Source organism: Salmo salar, chromosome ssa15 (assembly GCF_905237065.1).
Source record: "Salmo salar chromosome ssa15, Ssal_v3.1, whole genome shotgun sequence".
NCBI classification, from domain to species: domain Eukaryota; kingdom Metazoa; phylum Chordata; class Actinopteri; order Salmoniformes; family Salmonidae; genus Salmo; species Salmo salar.
This window is the reverse complement of record NC_059456.1, coordinates 106,446,128-106,465,321: the sequence shown is the minus strand read 5'-3', so window position 1 is coordinate 106,465,321 and position 19,194 is coordinate 106,446,128. Positions and strand designations below refer to the sequence as shown.

The 19,194-nt window shown below is 45.1% G+C and overlaps 1 protein-coding gene across 1 annotated transcript in view; it reads left to right on the top strand.

The window, feature by feature from the left end:
* Positions 1-2,785: 2,785 nt before the first annotated feature.
* The window catches only part of LOC106590683 (uncharacterized), a 31,911-nt gene continuing 15,502 nt past the window's right edge, over positions 2,786-19,194 (top strand). The window contains exon 1 of the mRNA XM_045696111.1: positions 2,786-2,982. Coding sequence (XP_045552067.1) covers positions 2,884-2,982 — 99 coding nt within the window. The 5' untranslated portion in view covers positions 2,786-2,883. The remainder of the gene's footprint in view (positions 2,983-19,194) is intronic.

Here is a 19,194-nt window from a genome sequence, read left to right as displayed (position 1 = left end):
GTTTTCAGCTGTGCTAACATAATTGCAAAAGGGTTTTCTAATGATCAATTAGCCTTTTAAAATGATAAACTTGGATTAGCTAACACAACGTGCCATTGGAACACAGGAGTGATGGTTGCTGATAATGGGCCTCTGTACGCCTATGTAGATATTGCAGCTACAATAGTAATTTACAACATTAACAATGTCTACACTGTATTTTTTATCAATTTGATGTTATTTTATTGGACATAATATGTGCTTTTCTTTCAAAAACAAGGACATTTCTAAGTGACCCCAAACGTTTGAATGGTTGTATATATGCAGTATGTATGTATGTATGTATGTCTGTATGTACAGTTGAAGTCGGAAGTTTACATACACTTAGGTTGGAGTCATTAAATCTCGTTTTTCAACCACTACACAAATTTCTTGTTAACAAACTATAGTTTTGGCAAGTCGGTTAGGACATCTAACCGATTATTTAACTTATAGTTCACTGTATCACAATTCCAGTGGGTCAGAAGTTTACATACACTAAGTTGACTGTGCCTTTAATCAGCTTGGAAAGTTCCAGAAAATGTCATGGCTTTAGAAGCTTCTGATAGGCTAATCGACATTATTTGAGTCAAAATTGGAGGTGTACCTGTGGATGTATTTCAAGGCCTACCTTCAAACTCAGTGCCTCTTTGCTTGACATCACGGGAAAATAAAAATAAATCAGCCAAGACCTCAGAAAAACATTGCAGACCTCCACAAGTCTTGTTCATCCTTGGGAAATGTCCAAATGCCTGAAGGTACCATGTTCATCTGTACAAACAATAGTACGCAAGTATAAACACCATGGGACCACGCAGCCGTCATACCGCTCAGGAAGGAGACGCATTCTGTCTCCTAGAGATGAACGTATTTTGGTGCGAAAAGTGCAAATCAATCCCAGAACAACAGCAAAGGACCTTGTGAAGATGCTGGAGGAAACAGGTACAAAAGTATCTATATCCACAGTAAAACAAGTCCTATATCGACATAACCTGAAAGGCCACTCAGCAAGGAAGAAGCCACTGCTCCAAAACCGCCATAAAAAAGCCAGACTACAGTTTGCAACTGCACATGGGGACAAAGATCGTACTTTTTGGAGAAATGTCCTCTGGTCTGATGAAACAAAAATAGAACTGTTTGGCCATAATGACCATCGTTATGTTTGGTGGAAAAAGGGGGACGCTTGCAAGCTGAAGAACACCATCCCAACTGTGAAGCACGGGGGTGGCAGCATCATGTTGTGGGGGTGCTTTGCTGCAGGAGGGACTGGTGCATCATGAGGCAGGAAAAGTATGTGGATATATTGAAGCAACATCTCAAGACATCAGTCAGGAAGTTAAACCTTGGTCGCAAATGGGTCTTTCAAATGGACAATGACCCCAAGCATACTACCAAAGTTGTGGCAAAATGACTTAAGGACAACAAAGTCATGGTATTGAAGGGGCCATCACAAAGCCCTGACCTCAATCAAATAGAAAATATATGGGCAGAACTGAAAAAGCGTGTGCGATCAAGGAGGCCTACAAACCTGACTCAGTTACACCAGCTCTGTCAGGAGGAATGGGCCAAAATTCACCCAACTTATTGTGGGAAGCTTGTGGAAGGCTACCCAAAACATTTGACCCAAGTTAAACAATTTAAAGGCAATGCTACCAAATACTAATTGAGTGTATGTGTAACTGATGTGAAATGGCTAGCTAGTTAGTGGTGGTGCGCGCTAATAGCGTTTCAATCAGTGACGTCACTCGCTCTGAGACCTGAAGTAGGGTTGTTCCCCTTGCGTTGCAAGGGCCGCGTCTTTTGTGGCGCGATGGGTAACGATGCTTCGTGGGGTGTCAGTTGTTGATGTGTGCAGAGGGTCCCTGGTTCGAGCCCGGGTTGGGGCGAAGAGAGGGACGGAACCTACACTGTTACTTTGGTGCCGTGACCTGGATCATTGGTTGCTGCGGATAAGGAGGAGGTCAAAGGGGGGGTGAGTGTAACCGATGTGAAATGGCTAGCTAGTTAGCGGTGGTGCGCGCTAATAGCGTTTCAATCAGTGACGTCACTCGCTCTGAGACTTGAAGTAGGGTTTCCCCTTGCGGAACCTACACTGTTACATATGTAAACTTCTGACCCACTGGTAATGTGATGACAGAAATAAAAGCTAAATTCTCTCCACCATTATTCTGATATTTCACATTCTTAAAATAAAGTGGCGATCCAACTGACCTAAGACAGGGAATTTTTAAATGTCAGGAATTGTGAAAACTGATTTTCAATGTATTTAGCTAAGGTGTATGTAAACTTCTGACTTCAGCTGTGTTTGTATATTATTTTACTGCTCTAGAGATAAAATTATTGTTTGGATAACCTTATTTACTGTTATGTATTGATTATTTACACTCTTTATGCGATGCGCAATGCAGAGAAAACACTGGAAGAAGAATAATTATATAATTACCATAGTGAATTATTGTAATGTTTGTTTATGTGTCAATTAATCCCACAAGGGATGGGTTGCCAATTGTCGATTTGACACGAAAATAAAATGTCATTCACAAAATGTCATTCATACAGTATAATAACAGTCTGATATTCAAGGTCAGTGTATCTTCTGACATTCATTTCCTCACGGCATCTTTACCAGGGCTTTACCAGGGCACTCATCTTCCCTCTCTCTTCTTCTCTCCTCCCTTCCCTCTCACATGTCCCTCCTTCCCTCCTTCCTGTCTTCTCCCATGTCCTCCTCCCTTCTCTCTGGATGCTTAGCTCCTCCCTCCTTTCCTCCCTCCCTCCCGTTTTCATCTCTCCCTCTCTGGCTCCACTTGGTGATAGTCATTGTTTGTCTTCTCTTCGTTGGGGCAGCCTCATCTCTCCTGAAGGATGTCGGGCCTTCTGACTACTAACTCCAGCTCCGTGCTCCTCTTGCTGTCTCTCTCCCTGGCCCTCCTCCTCCTTCCGCCGCTGACGCTGGACGCTAAGGTAAAGATAGAGAGATGCAAAAGAGGCACAGACACAAACTAGCGTCACATGATCACATCATCATCATGAACATAATTCTATTGGAATCAGCTACCATCCTTGCCACAGGTGCAGCGACAAGGGAAAAAAAGCACAAAAAAAAGCAGAATTGTACCTACGAAATGTGCTATATTGTTGGGTTATGTTGTTTCTGTACAATTTTGATCTTTGATTTTCCCTGTGGTTAGTCGGTGAGTAATGATGAGTCAGCATGTGGCTAACTAGATGGTGAAGCTTGAATCTTCTGCCTCATTTTACTTATACAGGAATACAGAGCTCACATTGGTAACATACATACACCATCTCTACCTGTTGTCTATAGTATCTACCTGTTGTCTATAGTATCTACCTGTTGTCTATAGTATCTACCTGTTTTCTATAGTATCTACCTGTTGTCTATAGTATCTACCTGTTGTCTATAGTATCTACCTGTTTTCTATAGTATCTACCTGTTGTCTATAGTATCTACCTGTTTTCTATAGTATCTACCTGTTTTCTATAGTATCTACCTGTTGTCTATAGTATCTACCTGTTGTCTATAGTATCTACCTGTTTTCTATAGTATCTACCTGTTGTCTATAGTATCTACCTGTTGTCTATAGTATCTACCTGTTGTCTATAGTATCTACCTGTTGTCTATAGTATCTACCTGTTGTCTATAGTATCTACCTGTTGTCTATAGTATCTACCTGTTGTCTATAGTATCTACCTGTTGTCTATAGTATCTACCTGTTGTCTATAGTATCTACCTGTTGTCTATAGTTTATTTTATTACCTTTATTTAACTAGACAAGTCAGTTAAGAACAAATTCTTATTTACAATGACAGCCTACCGGGGAACAGTGGGTTAACTGCCTTGTTCAGGGGCAGAACGACAGATCATTACCTTGTCAGCTCGGGGATTCGATCTTGCAACCATTTCAGTTACTAATCCAGCGCTCTAACCACTAGGCTACCCTGTCACCCCGGGTAGTATCTATCTGTGGAGGAGAGATGAGGAGGGATGGAGCAGGGATGGAGGGGGGATGGATGGGGAGAGGGGCGTGGGTGGAGGATGGAGGGAGAGATAGGGGGATGGAGGGAGAGATTGGGGGATGGAGGGAGAGAGGGGCGTGGGTGGAGGATGGAGGGAGAGATTGGGGGATGGAGGGAGAGAGGGGCGTGGGTGGAGGATGGAGGGAGAGATAGGGGGATGGAGGAGGAGGAGGGGGATGGAGGGGAGAGGTGGAGGAGGGGATGAGGATGAGGGGTGGGTGGAGGATGGAGGGAGAGAGAGATAGGGGGATGGAGGGAGAGATTGGGGGATGGAAGGAGAGAGGGGCGTGGGTGGAGGATGGAGGGAGAGATAGGGGGATGGAGGAGGAGGAGGGGGGATGGAGGGGGAGAGGGGCGTGGGTGGAGGATGGAGGGAGAGAGAGATAGGGGGATGGAGGAGGAGGAAGTTAGAGACGAGATGAATGTTGGACAGGAACTGTGCGTCATCGACGTTACCTCTGCTGTTTCTGTACAGGACCCAGACAGTCAGTTTGTCTGTGTGTCTGCATGAGTAGCACAGCCAGTGATAGTAGAGGTAACACAAATTAAATGCTGGGTAAACTCTAATTGCTGTGAAAAAAACACTCCCTATACTTCCGATGCATTTTTCTGCAAAAGGTGGATATACACTTGTTAACTTGCGTCTACTGTCCACTACACCCTGGTTACTACACCCTGGTTAATACATCCTGGTTACTACACTAGGTTACTACACCCTGTTTACTACACCCTGGTTACAACACTAGGTTACTACACCCTGGTTACTACACTAGGTTACTACACCCTGGTTACTACACTAGGTTACTACACCCTGGTTACTACACCCTGGTTACAACACTAGGTTACTACACCCTGGTTACAACACCCTGGTTACTACACCCTGGTTACAACACTAGGTTACTACACCCTGGTTACTACACCCTGGTTACAACACTAGGTTACTACACCCTGGTTACAACACCCTGGTTACAACACTAGGTTACTACACCCTGGTTACTACACCCTGGTTACTACACTAGGTTACTACACCCTGGTTACTACACCCTGGTTACAACACTAGGTTACTACACCCTGGTTACTACACCCTGGTTACTACACCCTGGTTACAACACTAGGTTACTACACCCTGGTTACAACACCCTTTTTACTACACCCTGGTTACTACACCCTGGTTACTACACCCTGGTTACTACACCCTGGTTACAACACCCTGGTTACAACACCCTGGTTACTACACCCTGGTTACAACACCCTGGTTACTACACCCTGGTTACAACACCCTGGTTACTACACCCTGGTTACTACACCCTGGTTACAACACCCTGGTTACTACACCCTGGTTACTACACTAGGTTACTACACCCTGGTTACTACACCCTGGTTACAACACTAGGTTACTACACCCTGGTTACTACACCCTGGTTACAACACCCTGGTTACTACACCCTGGTTACAACACCCTGGTTACTACACCCTGGTTACAACACCCTTTTTACTACACCCTGGTTACTACACCCTGGTTACTACACCCTGGTTACGACACTAGGTTACTACACCCTGGTTACTACACCCTGGTTACAGCACTAGGTTACTACACCCTGGTTACAACACTAGGTTACTACACCCTGGTTACAACACCCTGGTTACTACACCCTGGTTACAACACTAGGTTACTACACCCTGGTTACAACACCCTTTTTACTACACCCTGGTTACTACACCCTGGTTACAACACTAGGTTACAACACCCTGGTTACTACACCCTGGTTACTACACCCTGGTTACTACACTAGGTTACTACACCCTGGTTACAACACCCTGGTTACAACACCCTGGTTACTACACCCTGGTTACAACACCCTGGTTACTACACCCTGGTTACAACACCCTGGTTACTACACCCTGGTTACTACACCCTGGTTACAACACTAGGTTACTACACCCTGGTTACAACACCCTGGTTACTACACCCTGGTTACAACACCCTGGTTACAACACCCTGGTTACTACACCCTGGTTACTACACCCTGGTTACTACACCCTGGTTACAACACCCTGGTTACTACACCCTGGTTACAACACCCTGGTTACTACACCCTGGTTACTACACCCTGGTTACAACACCCTGGTTACTACACCCTGGTTACTACACCCTGGTTACAACACCCTGGTTACTACACCCTGGTTACAACAGGTGTAGACTTAACCAACAATGCAGTTCAAGAAATAGAGTTAAGAAAATATTTACTAAATAAACTAAAGTAAAAAACAAAAAGTAACCCAATAAAATGACATAACAATAACGAGGCTTTATGCAGGGGGTACCGGTTATAGAGTAAACAGCAAGTAGCAGCAGTGTAAAAACAAAGGGGGGGGGGGGTCAATGTAAATAGTCTGGGTGGCCATTTGATTCATTGTTCAACAGTCTTATGGCTTGGGGGTAGAAGCTGTTAAGGAGCCTTTCGGACCTAGACTTGGCGCTCCAGTACCGCTTTCCGTGTGGTAGCAAAGAGAACAGTCTATGACTTGGGTGACTGGAGTCTTTATAGGGCCTTCCTCTGACACCGCCTGGTATAGAGGTCTGGAGTGACTGGAGTCTTTATAGGGCCTTCCTCTGACACCGCCTGGTATAGAGGTCTGGAGTGACTGGAGTCTTTATAGGGCCTTCCTCTGACACCGCCTGGTATAGAGGTCTGGAGTGACTGGAGTCTTTATAGGGCCTTCCTCTGACACCGCCTGGTATAGAGGTCTGGAGTGACTGGAGTCTTTATAGGGCCTTCCTCTGACACCGCCTGGTATAGAGGTCTGGAGTGACTGGAGTCTTTGACACATTTTTGGGCCTTCCGCATGGCAATAATCTTTTAATATTATAGCTGTAGTGTACTGAAGTATTTTAATATTATAGCTGTAGTCGACTGAAGTATTTAATATTATAGCTGTAGTGTACTGAAGTATTTAATATTATAGCTGTAGTCTACTGAAGTATTTAATATTATAGCTGTAGTCTACTGAAGTATTTAATATTATAGCTGTAGTGTACTGAAGTATTTAATATTATAGCTGTAGTGTACTGAAGTATTTTAATATTATAGCTGTAGTGTACTGAAGTATTTTAATATTATAGCTGTAGTGTACTGAAGTATTTAATATTATAGCTGTAGTGTACTGAAGTATTTAATATTATAGCTGTAGTGTACTGAAGTATTTTAATATTATAGCTGTAGTGTACTGAAGTATTTTAATATTATAGCTGTAGTCTACTGAAGTATTTAATATTATAGCTGTAGTCTACTGAAGTATTTAATATTATAGCTGTAGTGTACTGAAGTATTTTAATATTATAGCTGTAGTGTACTGAAGTATTTTAATATTATAGCTTTAGTGTACTGAAGTATTTTAATATTATATTATAACTCTCATTCAGACAACAATAGCCTGAACTACAGAGCTGAATTGAATTAACAGTGATAAATCTGTTGACTGTACTGCATGGATACTGATAACGCTGACATATGTGTTTTTGTCTGTCACACACACAACAGCGTTATCAGTATCCATGCAGTACAGTCAACAGATTTATCACTGTTAATTCAATTCAGCTCTGTAGTTCAGGCTATTGTTGTCTGAATGAGAGTTATAATATAATATTAAATCACTGTATTGCCTCTACACCATTTCAGCCTTGGTAATATATGGTTCCACAGAATCAATAGCTGATGCAAAAACAATCCAATTAGCATAACCTATTGCTGCTAGGAAGAGAGGAGCTAGCTGCTATGGCAACAGGCTTTGAGGGCACAGGATCCATCTTCACAATATAATATACACTCTCTCTCTCTCTCTCTGTCTCTGTCTCTCTCTCTCTCTGTCTCTCTCTCTCTCTCTCTCTCTCTCTCTCTCTCTCTCTCTCTCTCTCTCTCTGTTCTCTCTCTCTCTCTGTCTCTCTCTCTCTCTCTCTTTCTCTCTCTCTCTCTTTCTCTCTCTGTGTGTTTTATTGATGAGTTTCTACACATTTGGTGCAGTAGGGAAACTGTTCATCTGAGACCAATGTGTCCCGTTCAAAAGGTGTACAGCTTTCAGTTGTCCTCACATTTACTAAAGGTGGAGCAAAGATAAGTGGTGGCAATTTTTCATTAATTTGAGTCACTCTAGAGATTGATTGGCTAGTAGCTAGGGACATTATGTAGGAGGGTAGAATATAATGGAAAGGTCATCAGAAGGGAACGATTGCAGTATAACAAGGAGATGTAGAGGAGGAGATGTAGAGGTAGAGGAGGAGATGTAGAAGAGGCGATATAGATGTAGAGGAGGAGATATAGAGGTAGAGGAGGAGATATAGAGGAGGAGATATAGAGGTAGAGGAGGAGATATAGAGGAGGAGATGTAGAGGAGGAGATGTAGAGGATGAGATGTAGAGGAGGAGATGTAGAGGAGGAGGAGGAGATATAGAGGAGGAGATGTAGAGGATGAGATGTAGAGGAAGAGATATAGCGGTAGAGGAGGAGATGTAGAGGAGGAGATATAGAGGTAGAGGAGGAGATATAGAGGAGGAGATATAGAGGTAGAGGAGGAGATATAGAGGAGGAGATGTAGAGGAGGAGATGTAGAGGATGAGATGTAGAGGAGGAGATGTAGAGGAGGAGGAGGAGATGTAGAGGATGAGATGTAGAGGAAGAGATATAGCGGTAGAGGAGGAGATGTAGAGGAGGAGATATAGAGGAGGAGAGGTAGAGGAGGAGATATAGAGGAGGAGATATAGAGGTAGAGGAGGAGATGTAAGGAGGAGATGAGAGGAGATGTAGAGGAGGAGATATGAGAGGAGGAGATGTAGAGGAGGAGATGTAGAGGAGGAGATATAGAGGGAGGAGATATAGAGGAGGAGATATAGAGGAGGAGAGGTAGAGGAGGAGATATAGAGGAGGAGATATAGAGGTAGAGGAGGAGATATAGAGGAGGAGATGTAGAGGAGGAGATATAGAGGAGGAGATGATGAGGAGGAGATGATAGAGAGGAGGAGATGTAGAGGGTAGAGGAGGAGATATGAGAGGAGAGGAGGAGAGGTAGAGGAGGAGATGTAGAGGTAGAGGAGGAGATATAGAGGAGGAGATGTGAGAGAGGAGATATAGAGGAGGAGATGTAGAGGAGGAGATGTAGAGGAGGAGATATAGAGGAGGAGGAGGATGAGAGGTAGGAGGAGATGTAGAGGAGGAGGAGATATAGAGGAGGAGATATAGAGGAGGAGATATAGAGGTAGAGGAGGAGATATAGAGGAGGATATGTAGAGGAGGAGATGTAGAGGAGGAGATTAAGAGGTAGAGGAGGAGATATAGAGGAGGAGAGGTAGAGGAGGAGATATGGAGGTAGAGGAGGAGATATAGAGGAGGAGATATGGAGGAGGAGATATAGAGGAGGAGAGGTAGAGGAGGAGATGTAGAGGAGGCGATGTAGAGGAGGAGATGTAGAGGAGGAGATGTAGAGGAGGAGATATAGAGGAGGAGATATTGAGGAGGAGATATAGAGGAAGAGATATAGAGGTGAGGGGAGATATAGAGGAGGAGATATAGAGGAGGAGATGTAGAGGAGGAGATAAGAGGTAGAGGAGGAGATGTAGAGGTAGAGGAGGAGATGTAGAGGAGGAGATGTAGAGGTAGAGGAGGAGATATAGAGGAGGAGATGTGAGAGAGGAAGATATAGAGGAGGAGATGTAGAGGAGGAGATGTAGAGGAGGAGAGGAGAGGTAGAGGAGAGATGAGAGGAGGAGATGTAGAGGTAGAGGAGGAGATGTAGAGGAGGAGATATAGAGGAGGAGATATAGAGGGAGGAGATGTAGAGGAGAGGATGAGATGTAGAGGAGGAGATGTAGAGGAGGAGATATAGAGGAGGAGATGTAGAGGAGGAGATGTAGAGGAGGAGATATAGAGGAGGAGATGTAGAGGAGGAGATATAGAGGAGGAGATGGAGAGGAGGAGATGTAGAGGAGGAGATATAGAGGAGGAGATGTAGAGGAGGAGATATAGAGGTAGAGGAGGAGATGTAGAGGAGGAGATAGAGGAGGAGATGAGGTAGAGGAGGAGATATAGAGGAGGAGATATAGAGGAGGAGATGTAGAGGAGGAGATTAAGAGGTAGAGGAGGAGATGTAGAGGAGGAGATGTAGAGGTAGAGGAGATGTAGAGGAGGAGATGTAGAGGTAGAGGAGATATAGAGGAGGAGATGTAGAGGAGGAGATATAGAGGAGGAGATGTAGAGGGAGGAGATGTAGAGGTAGAGGAGGAGATATAGAGGAGGAGATATAGAGGAGGAGATATAGAGGTAGAAGAGGAGATGTAGAGGTAGAGGAGGAGATGTAGAGGTAGAGGAGGAGATGTAGAGGTAGAGGAGGAGATGTAGAGGAGGAGATATAGAGGAGGAGATATAGAGGAGGAGATGTAGAGGAGGAGATGTAGAGGAGGAGATGTAGAGGAGGAGATGTAGAGGAGGAGATATAGAGGAGGAGATATAGAGGAGGAGATGTAGAGAAGGAGATGTAGAGGAGGAGATGTAGAGGTAGAGGAGGAGATATAGAGGTGGAGGAGGAGATATAGAGGAGGAGATGTAGAGGTAGAGGAGGAGATGTAGAGGTAGAGGAGGATATATAGAGGTGGAGGAGGAGATGTAGAGGTGGAGGAGGAGATATTGAGGAGGAGGAGGAGATGCAGAGGTAGAGGAGGAGATATAGAGGAGGAGATATAGAGGAGGAGATATCGAGGTAGAGGAGGAGATGTAGAGGTAGAGGAGGAGATGTAGAGGTAGAGGAGGAGATGTAGAGGTAGAGGAGGAGATGTAGAGGAGGAGATGTAGAAGTAGAGGAAGATATATAGAGGAGGAGATGTAGAGGAGGAGATGTAGAGGAGGAGATATAGAGGAGAGGTAGAGGTAGAAAAAAAATGTCAAAATGAGAGGTAGAGGAGATGTAGAGGTAGAGGAGGAGATGTAGAGGAGGAGATATAGAGGAGGAGATATAGAGGAGGAGATATAGAGGTAGAAGAGGAGATGTAGAGGTAGAGGAGGAGATGTAGAGGTAGAGGAGGAGATGTAGAGGTAGAGGAGGAAATGTAGAGGAGGAGATGTAGAGGAGGAGATGTAGAGGTAGAGGAGGAGATATAGAGGAGGAGATATAGAGGAGGAGATATAGAGGAGGAGATATAGAGGAGGAGATGTAGAGGAGGAGATGTAGAGGAGGAGATGTAGAGGAGGAGATGTAGAGGAGGAGATATAGAGGAGGAGATATTGAGGAGGAGATATAGAGGAAGAGATATAAAGGTAGAGGGGGAGAAATAGAGGAGGAGATATAGAGGAGGAGATGTAGAGGAGGAGATATAGAGGAGGAGATATAGAGGAGGAGATGTAGAGGAGGAGATTAAGAGGTAGAAGAGGAGATGTAGAGGTAGAGGAGGAGATGTAGAGGTAGAGGAGGAGATGTAGAGGTAGAGGAGGAGATGTAGAGGAGGAGATGTAGAAGTAGAGGAAGATATATAGAGGAGGAGATGTAGAGGAGGAGATGTAGAGGTAGAGGAGGAGATATAGAGGAGAGGTAGAGGTAGAAAAAAAATGTCAAAATGAGAGGTAGAGGAGATGTAGAGGTAGAGGAGGAGATGTAGAGGAGGAGATATAGAGGAGGAGATATAGAGGAGGAGATATAGAGGTAGAAGAGGAGATGTAGAGGTAGAGGAGGAGATGTAGAGGTAGAGGAGGAGATGTAGAGGTAGAGGAGGAGATGTAGAGGAGGAGATATAGAGGAGGAGATATAGAGGAGGAGATGTAGAGGAGGAGATGTAGAGGAGGAGATATAGAGGAGGAGATATAGAGGAGGAGATATAGAGGAGGAGATGTAGAGGAGGAGATGTAGAGGAGGAGATATAGAGGAGGAGATATAGAGGAGGAGATATTGAGGAGGAGATATAGAGGAAGAGATATAAAGGTAGAGGGGGAGAAATAGAGGAGGAGATATAGAGGAGGAGATGTAGAGGTAGAGGAGGAGATATAGAGGAGGAGATATAGAGGAGGAGATGTAGAGGAGGAGATTAAGAGGTAGAGGAGGAGATGTAGAGGAGGAGATGTAGAGGTAGAGGAGGAGATATAGAGGTAGAGGAGGAGATGTAGAGGTAGAGGAGGATATATAGAGGAGGAGATGTAGAGGAGGAGATATAGAGGAGGAGATGTAGAGGAGGAGATGTAGAGGAGGAGATGTAGAGGTAGAGGAGGAGATATAGAGGAGGAGATATAGAGGAGGAGATATAGAGGTAGAAGAGGAGATGTAGAGGTAGAGGAGGAGATGTAGAGGTAGAGGAGGAGATGTAGAGGTAGAGGAGGAGATGTAGAGGAGGAGATGTAGAGGAGGAGATATAGAGGAGGAGCTGTAGAGGAGGAGCTGTAGAGGAGGAGCTGTAGAGGAGGAGATGTAGAGGAGGAGATATAGAGGAGGAGATATAGAGGAGGAGATCTAAAAGTAGAGGAGGAGATATAGAGGAGGAGATGTAGAGGAGGAGATGTAGAGGAGGAGATGTAGAGGTAGAGGAGGAGAGATGAGGGTAGAGGAGGAGATATAGAGGAGGTAGAGGAGGAGATGTAGAGGTTAGAGGAGGAGATATAGAGGTATAGAGGAGGAGATGTAGAGGTAGAGGAGGAGATATAGAGGAGGAGATGTAGAGGAGGAGATGTAGAGGAGGAGATGTAGAGGAGGAGATATAGAGGAGGAGATGTAGAGGAGGAGATTGAGGTGAGAGGAGATGATAGAGGAGGAGATATAGAGGAGGAGAGGTAGAGGAGGAGATGTAGAGGTAGAGGAGGCGATGTAGAGGAGGAGATGTAGAGGAGGAGATGTAGTGGAGGAGATGTAGAGGAAGAGATATAGAGGAGGAGATATAGAGGAGGAGAGGTAGAGGAGGAGATATGAGAGGAGGAGATATAGAGGAGGAGATATAGAGGTAGAGGAGATGTAGAGGAGGAGATGTAGAGGAGGAGATGTAGAGGAGGAGATATAGAGGAGGAGAGGTAGAGGAAGAGATGTAGAGGAGGAGATGTAGAGGAGGAGATGTAGAGGAGGAGATATGAGGAGGAGATATAGAGGAGGAGAGGTAGAGGAGGAGATATAGAGGAGTGAGGAGGAGATGTAGAGGAGGAGATATAGAGGAGGAGATATAGAGGTAGAGGAGGAGATATAGAGGAGGAGATATAGAGGAGGAGATGTAGAGGAGGAGATGTAGAGGAGGAGATGTAGAGGAGGAGATGTAGAGGAGGAGATGTAGAGGTAGAGGAGGAGATATAGAGGAGATGTAGAGGAGGAGATATAGAGAAGGAGATATAGAGGAGGAGATGTAGAGGAGGAGATGTAGAGGTAGAGGAGGAGATATAGAGGTGGGAGGAGATATAGAGGAGGAGATGTAGAGGAGGAGATATAGAGGAGGAGATGTAGAGGAGGAGATGTAGAGGAGGAGATGTAGAGGAGGAGATATAGAGGAGGAGATATAGAGGAGGAGATATAGAGGAGGAGATGTAGAGGAGGAGATGTAGAGGAGGAGATGTAGAGGAGGAGATATAGAGGTGGAGGAGGAGATATAGAGGAGGAGATGTAGAGGTAGAGGAGGAGATGTAGTAGAGGAGGAGATAGATGGAGGAGGAGATGTAGATGGAGGAGGAGATATTGAGAGGAGGAGGAGATGCAGAGGTAGAGGAGGAGATATAGAGGAGGAGATATAGAGGAGGAGATATCGAGGTAGAAGAGGAGATGTAGAGGTAGAGGAGGAGATGTAGAGGTAGAGGAGGAGATGTAGAGGTAGAGGAGGAGATGTAGAGGAGGAGATGTAGAAGTAGAGGAAGATATATAGAGGAGGAGATGTAGAGGAGGAGATGTAGAGGAGGAGATATAGAGGAGAGGTAGAGGTAGAAAAAAATGTCAAAATGAGAGGTAGAGGAGATGTAGAGGTAGAGGAGGAGATGTAGAGGAGGAGATATAGAGGAGGAGATATAGAGGAGGAGATATAGAGGTAGAAGAGGAGATGTAGAGGTAGAGGAGGAGATGTAGAGGTAGAGGAGGAGATGTAGAGGTAGAGGAGGAGATGTAGAGGAGGAGATGTAGAGGAGGAGATATAGAGGAGGAGATGTAGAGGAGGAGATATAGAGGAGGAGATATAGAGGAGGAGATGTAGAGGAGGAGATGTAGAGGAGGAGATGTAGAGGAGGAGATGTAGAGGAGGAGATATAGAGGAGGAGATATTGAGGAGGAGATATAGAGGAAGAGATATAAAGGTAGAGGGGGAGAAATAGAGGAGGAGATATAGAGGAGGAGATGTAGAGGTAGAGGAGGAGATATAGAGGAGGAGATATAGAGGAGGAGATGTAGAGGAGGAGATTAAGAGGTAGAGGAGGAGATGTAGAGGAGGAGATGTAGAGGTAGAGGAGGAGATGGGGTAGAGGAGGAGATGTAGAGGAGGAGATGTAGAGGTAGAGGAAGATATATAGAGGAGGAGATGTAGAGGAGGAGATATAGAGGAGAGGAGGAGATGTAGAGGAGAGAGAGGTAAAAAATGTAGAGGTAGAGGAGATGTAGAGGTAGAGGAGGAGATGTAGAGGAGGAGATATAGAGGAGGAGATATAGAGGAGGAGATATAGAGGTAGAAGAGGAGATGTAGAGGTAGAGGAGGAGATGTAGAGGTAGAGGAGGAGATGTAGAGGTAGAGGAGGAGATGTAGAGGAGGAGATGATAGAGGAGGAGATATAGAGGAGGAGATGTAGAGGAGGAGATGTAGAGGAGGAGATGTAGAGGAGGAGATATAGAGGAGGAGATGTAGAGGAGGAGATGTAAGAGGTAGAAGAGGAGATGTAGAGGTAGAGGAGGAGATGTAGAGGTAGAGGAGGAGATGTGAGGTAGAGGAGGAGATATAGAGGAGGAGATGTAGAGGAGGAGATGTAGAGGAGGAGATGTAGAGGAGGAGATGTAGAGGTAGAGGAGGAGATATAGAGGAGAGGAGAGAGAAGATGTAGAGAGAGGAGATGTAGAGGTAGAGGAGGAGATGTAGAGGAGGAGATATAGGGGTGGAGGAGGAGATGTAGAGCTAGAGGAGGAGATATAGAGGAGAGGAGATGTAGAGGTAGAGGAGGAGATTAGAGGTAGAGGAGGAGATGTAGAGGTAGAGGAGGAGATATAGAGGTGGAGATATAGAGGTAGAGATATAGAGGAGGAGATATAGAGGAGGAGATATAGAGGAGGAGATATAGAGGAGGAGATATAGAGGAGGAGATATAGAGGAGGAGATGTAGAGGAGGAGATGTAGAGGAGGAGATGTAGAGGAGGAGATGTAGAGGAGGAGATATAGAGGAGAGGAGGAGATATAGAGGAGGAGAGTAGAGGTAGATAGAAAAATAAAAAGAGAGGTAGAGGAGATGTAGAGGTAGAGGAGGAGATATAGCGGAAGAGATATAGAGGAGGAGAGGTAGAGGAGGATATGTAGAGGTAGAGGAGGAGATATAGAGGAGGAGATATAGAGGTAGAAGAGGAGATGTAGAGGTAGAGGAGGAGATGTAGAGGAGGAGATGTAGAGGAGGAGATATAGAGGAGGAGATGTAGAGGAGGAGATGTAGAGGAGGAGATATAGAGGAGGAGATATAGAGGAGGAGATATAGAGGAGGAGATATAGAGGAGGAGATGTAGAGGAGGAGATGTAGAGGAGGAGATGTAGAGGAGGAGATATAGAGGAGGAGATATTGAGGAGGAGATATTGAGGAGGAGATATAGAGGAAGAGATATAAAGGTAGAGGGGGAGAAATAGAGGAGGAGAATAGAGGAGGAGATGTAGAGGTAGAGGAGGAGATATAGAGGAGGAGATATAGAGGAGGAGATATAGAGGAGGAGATGTAGAGGAGGAGATTAAGAGGTAGAGGAGGAGATGTAGAGGAGGAGATGTAGAGGTAGAGGAGGAGATATAGAGGTAGAGGAGGAGATGTAGAGGTAGAGGAGGATATATAGAGGAGGAGATGTAGAGGAGGAGATATAGAGGAGGAGATGTAGAGGAGGAGATGTAGAGGAGGAGATGTAGAGGTAGAGGAGGAGATATAGAGGAGGAGATATAGAGGAGGAGATATAGAGGTAGAAGAGGAGATGTAGAGGTAGAGGAGGAGATGTAGAGGAGGAGATATAGAGGAGGAGATATAGAGGAGGAGCTGTAGAGGAGGAGATGTAGAGGAGGAGATATAGAGGAGGAGATATAGAGGAAGAGATATAAAGGTAGAGGAGGAGAAATAGAGGAGGAGATATAGAGGAGGAGATGTAGAGGAGGAGATGTAGAGGTAGAGGAGGAGATATAGAGGAGGAGATGTAGAGGAGGAGATGTAGAGGTAGAGGAGGAGATATAGAGGTAGAGGAGGAGATGTAGAGGTAGAGGAGGATATATAGAGGAGGATATATAGAGGAGGAGATGTAGAGGAGGAGATGTAGAGGAGGAGATATAGAGGAGGAGATGTAGAGGAGGAGATGTAGAGGAGGAGATATAGAGGAGGAGATATAGAGGAGGAGATGTAGAGGAGGAGATGTAGAGGTAGAGGAGGAGATGTAGAGGAGGAGATATAGGGGTGGAGGAGGAGATGTAGAGCTAGAGGAGGAGATATAGAGGAGGAGATGTAGAGGTAGAGGAGGAGATATAGAGGTAGAGGAGGAGATATAGAGGTAGAGGAGGAGATGTAGAGGTAGAGGAGGAGATATAGTGGTGGAGATATAGAGGTAGAGATATAGAGTAGGAGATATAGAGGAGGAGATATAGAGGTGGATTAGGAGATGTAGAGGAGGAGATATAGAGGAGGAGATGTAGAGGAGGAGATGTAGAGGTAGAGGAGGAGATATAGAGGAGGAGAGGTAGAGGTAGAAAAAAAATGTAAAAATGAGAGGTAGAGGAGATGTAGAGGTAGAGGAGGAGATATAGCGGAAGAGATATAGAGGAGGAGAGGTAGAGGAGGATATGTAGAGGTAGAGGAGGAGATATAGAGGAGGAGATATAGAGGAGGAGTTATAGAGGTAGAAGAGGAGATGTAGAGGTAGAGGAGGAGATGTAGAGGTAGAGGAGGAGATGTAGAGGAGGAGATGTAGAGGAGGAGATATAGAGGAGGAGATATAGAGGAGGAGATATAGAGCAGGAGATGTAGAGGAGGAGATGTAGAGGAGGAGATGTAGAGGAGGAGATATAGAGGAGGAGATATAGAGGAAGAGATATAAAGGTAGAGGAGGAGAAATACAGGAGGAGATATAGAGGAGGAGATGTAGAGGAGGAGATGTAGAGGTAGAGGAGGAGATATAGAGGAGGAGATGTAGAGGAGGAGATGTAGAGGTAGAGGAGGAGATATAGAGGTAGAGGAGGAGATGTAGAGGTAGAGGAGGATATATAGAGGAGGAGATGTAGAGGAGGAGATATAGAGGAGGAGATGTAGAGGAGGAGATGTAGAGGAGGAGATATAGAGGAGGAGATGTAGAGGAGGAGATGTAGAGGTAGAGGAGGAGATGTAGAGGAGGAGATATAGGGGTGGAGGAGGAGATGTAGAGCTAGAGGAGGAGATATAGAGGAGGAGATATAGAGGTGGAGATATAGAGGTAGAGGAGGAAATGTAGAGGTAGAGGAGGAGATATAGTGGTGGAGATATAGAGGAGGAGATATAGAGGTGGATTAGGAGATGTAGAGGAGGAGATATAGAGGAGGAGATGTAGAGGCAGAGATATAGATGAGGAGATATAGAGGAGGAGATGTAGAGGAGGAGATGTAGACGTAGAGGAGGAGATATAGAGGTGGTGGAGGAGATTTAGAGGAGGAGATGTAGAGGTAGAGGAGGTGATATAGAGGTAGAGGAGGAGATGTAGAGGTAGAGGAGGATATATAGAAGTGGAGGAGGAGATATAGAGGAGGAGATGTAGAGGTAGAGGAGGTGATATAGAGGTAGAGGAGGAGATGTAGAGGTAGAGGAGGATATATAGAGGTGGAGGAGGAGATGTAGAGGTAGAGGAGGTGATATTGAGGAGGAGGAGGAGATGCAGAGGTAGAGGAGGAGATAGAGGAGATGTAGAGGAGGAGATATAGAGGAAGAGATATAAAGGTAGAGGAGGAGAAATAGAGGAGGAGATGTAGAGGAGGAGATGTAGAGGAGGAGATATTGAGGAGGAGATATAGAGGAGGAGAGGTAGAGGAGGAGATATAGAGGAGTAGAGGAGGAGATATAGAGGAGGAGATATAGAGGAGGAGATATAGAGGTAGAGGAGGAGAAATAGAGGAGGAGATATAGAGGAGGATATGTAAAGGAGGAGATGTAGAGGAGGAGATGTAGAGGAGGAGATGTAGAGGAGGAGATGTAGAGGTAGAGGAGGAGATATAGAGGAGATATAGAGGAGGAGATATAGAGAAGGAGATATAGAGGAGGAGATGTAGAGGAGGAGATTTAGAGGTAGAGGAGGAGATATAGAGGTGGAGGAGGAGATATAGAGGAGGAGATATAGAGGAGGAGATGTAGAGGAGGAGATGTAGAGGAGGAGATGTAGAGGAGGAGATGTAGAGGAGGAGATATAGAGGAGGAGATATAGAGGAGGAGATGTAGAGAAGGAGATGTAGAGGAGGAGATGTAGAGGTAGAGGAGGAGATATAGAGGTGGAGGAGGAGATATAGAGGAGGAGATGTAGAGGTAGAGGAGGAGATGTAGTGGTAGAGGAGGATATATAGAGGTGGAGGAGGAGATGTGGAGGAGGAGATATTGAGGAGGAGGAGGAGATGCAGAGGTAGAGGAGGAGATATAGAGGAGGAGATATAGAGGAGGAGATATCGAGGTAGAGGAGGAGATGTAGAGGTAGAGGAGGAGATGTAGAGGTAGAGGAGGAGATGTAGAGGAGGAGATGTAGAAGTAGAGGAAGATATATAGAGGAGGAGATGTAGAGGAGGAGATGTAGAGGTAGAGGAGGAGATATAGAGGAGAGGTAGAGGTAGAAAAAAAAATGTCAAAATGAGAGGTAGAGGAGATGTAGAGGTAGAGGAGGAGATGTAGAGGAGGAGATATAGAGGAGGAGATATAGAGGAGGAGATATAGAGGAGGAGATATAGAGGTAGAAGAGGAGATGTAGAGGTAGAGGAGGAGA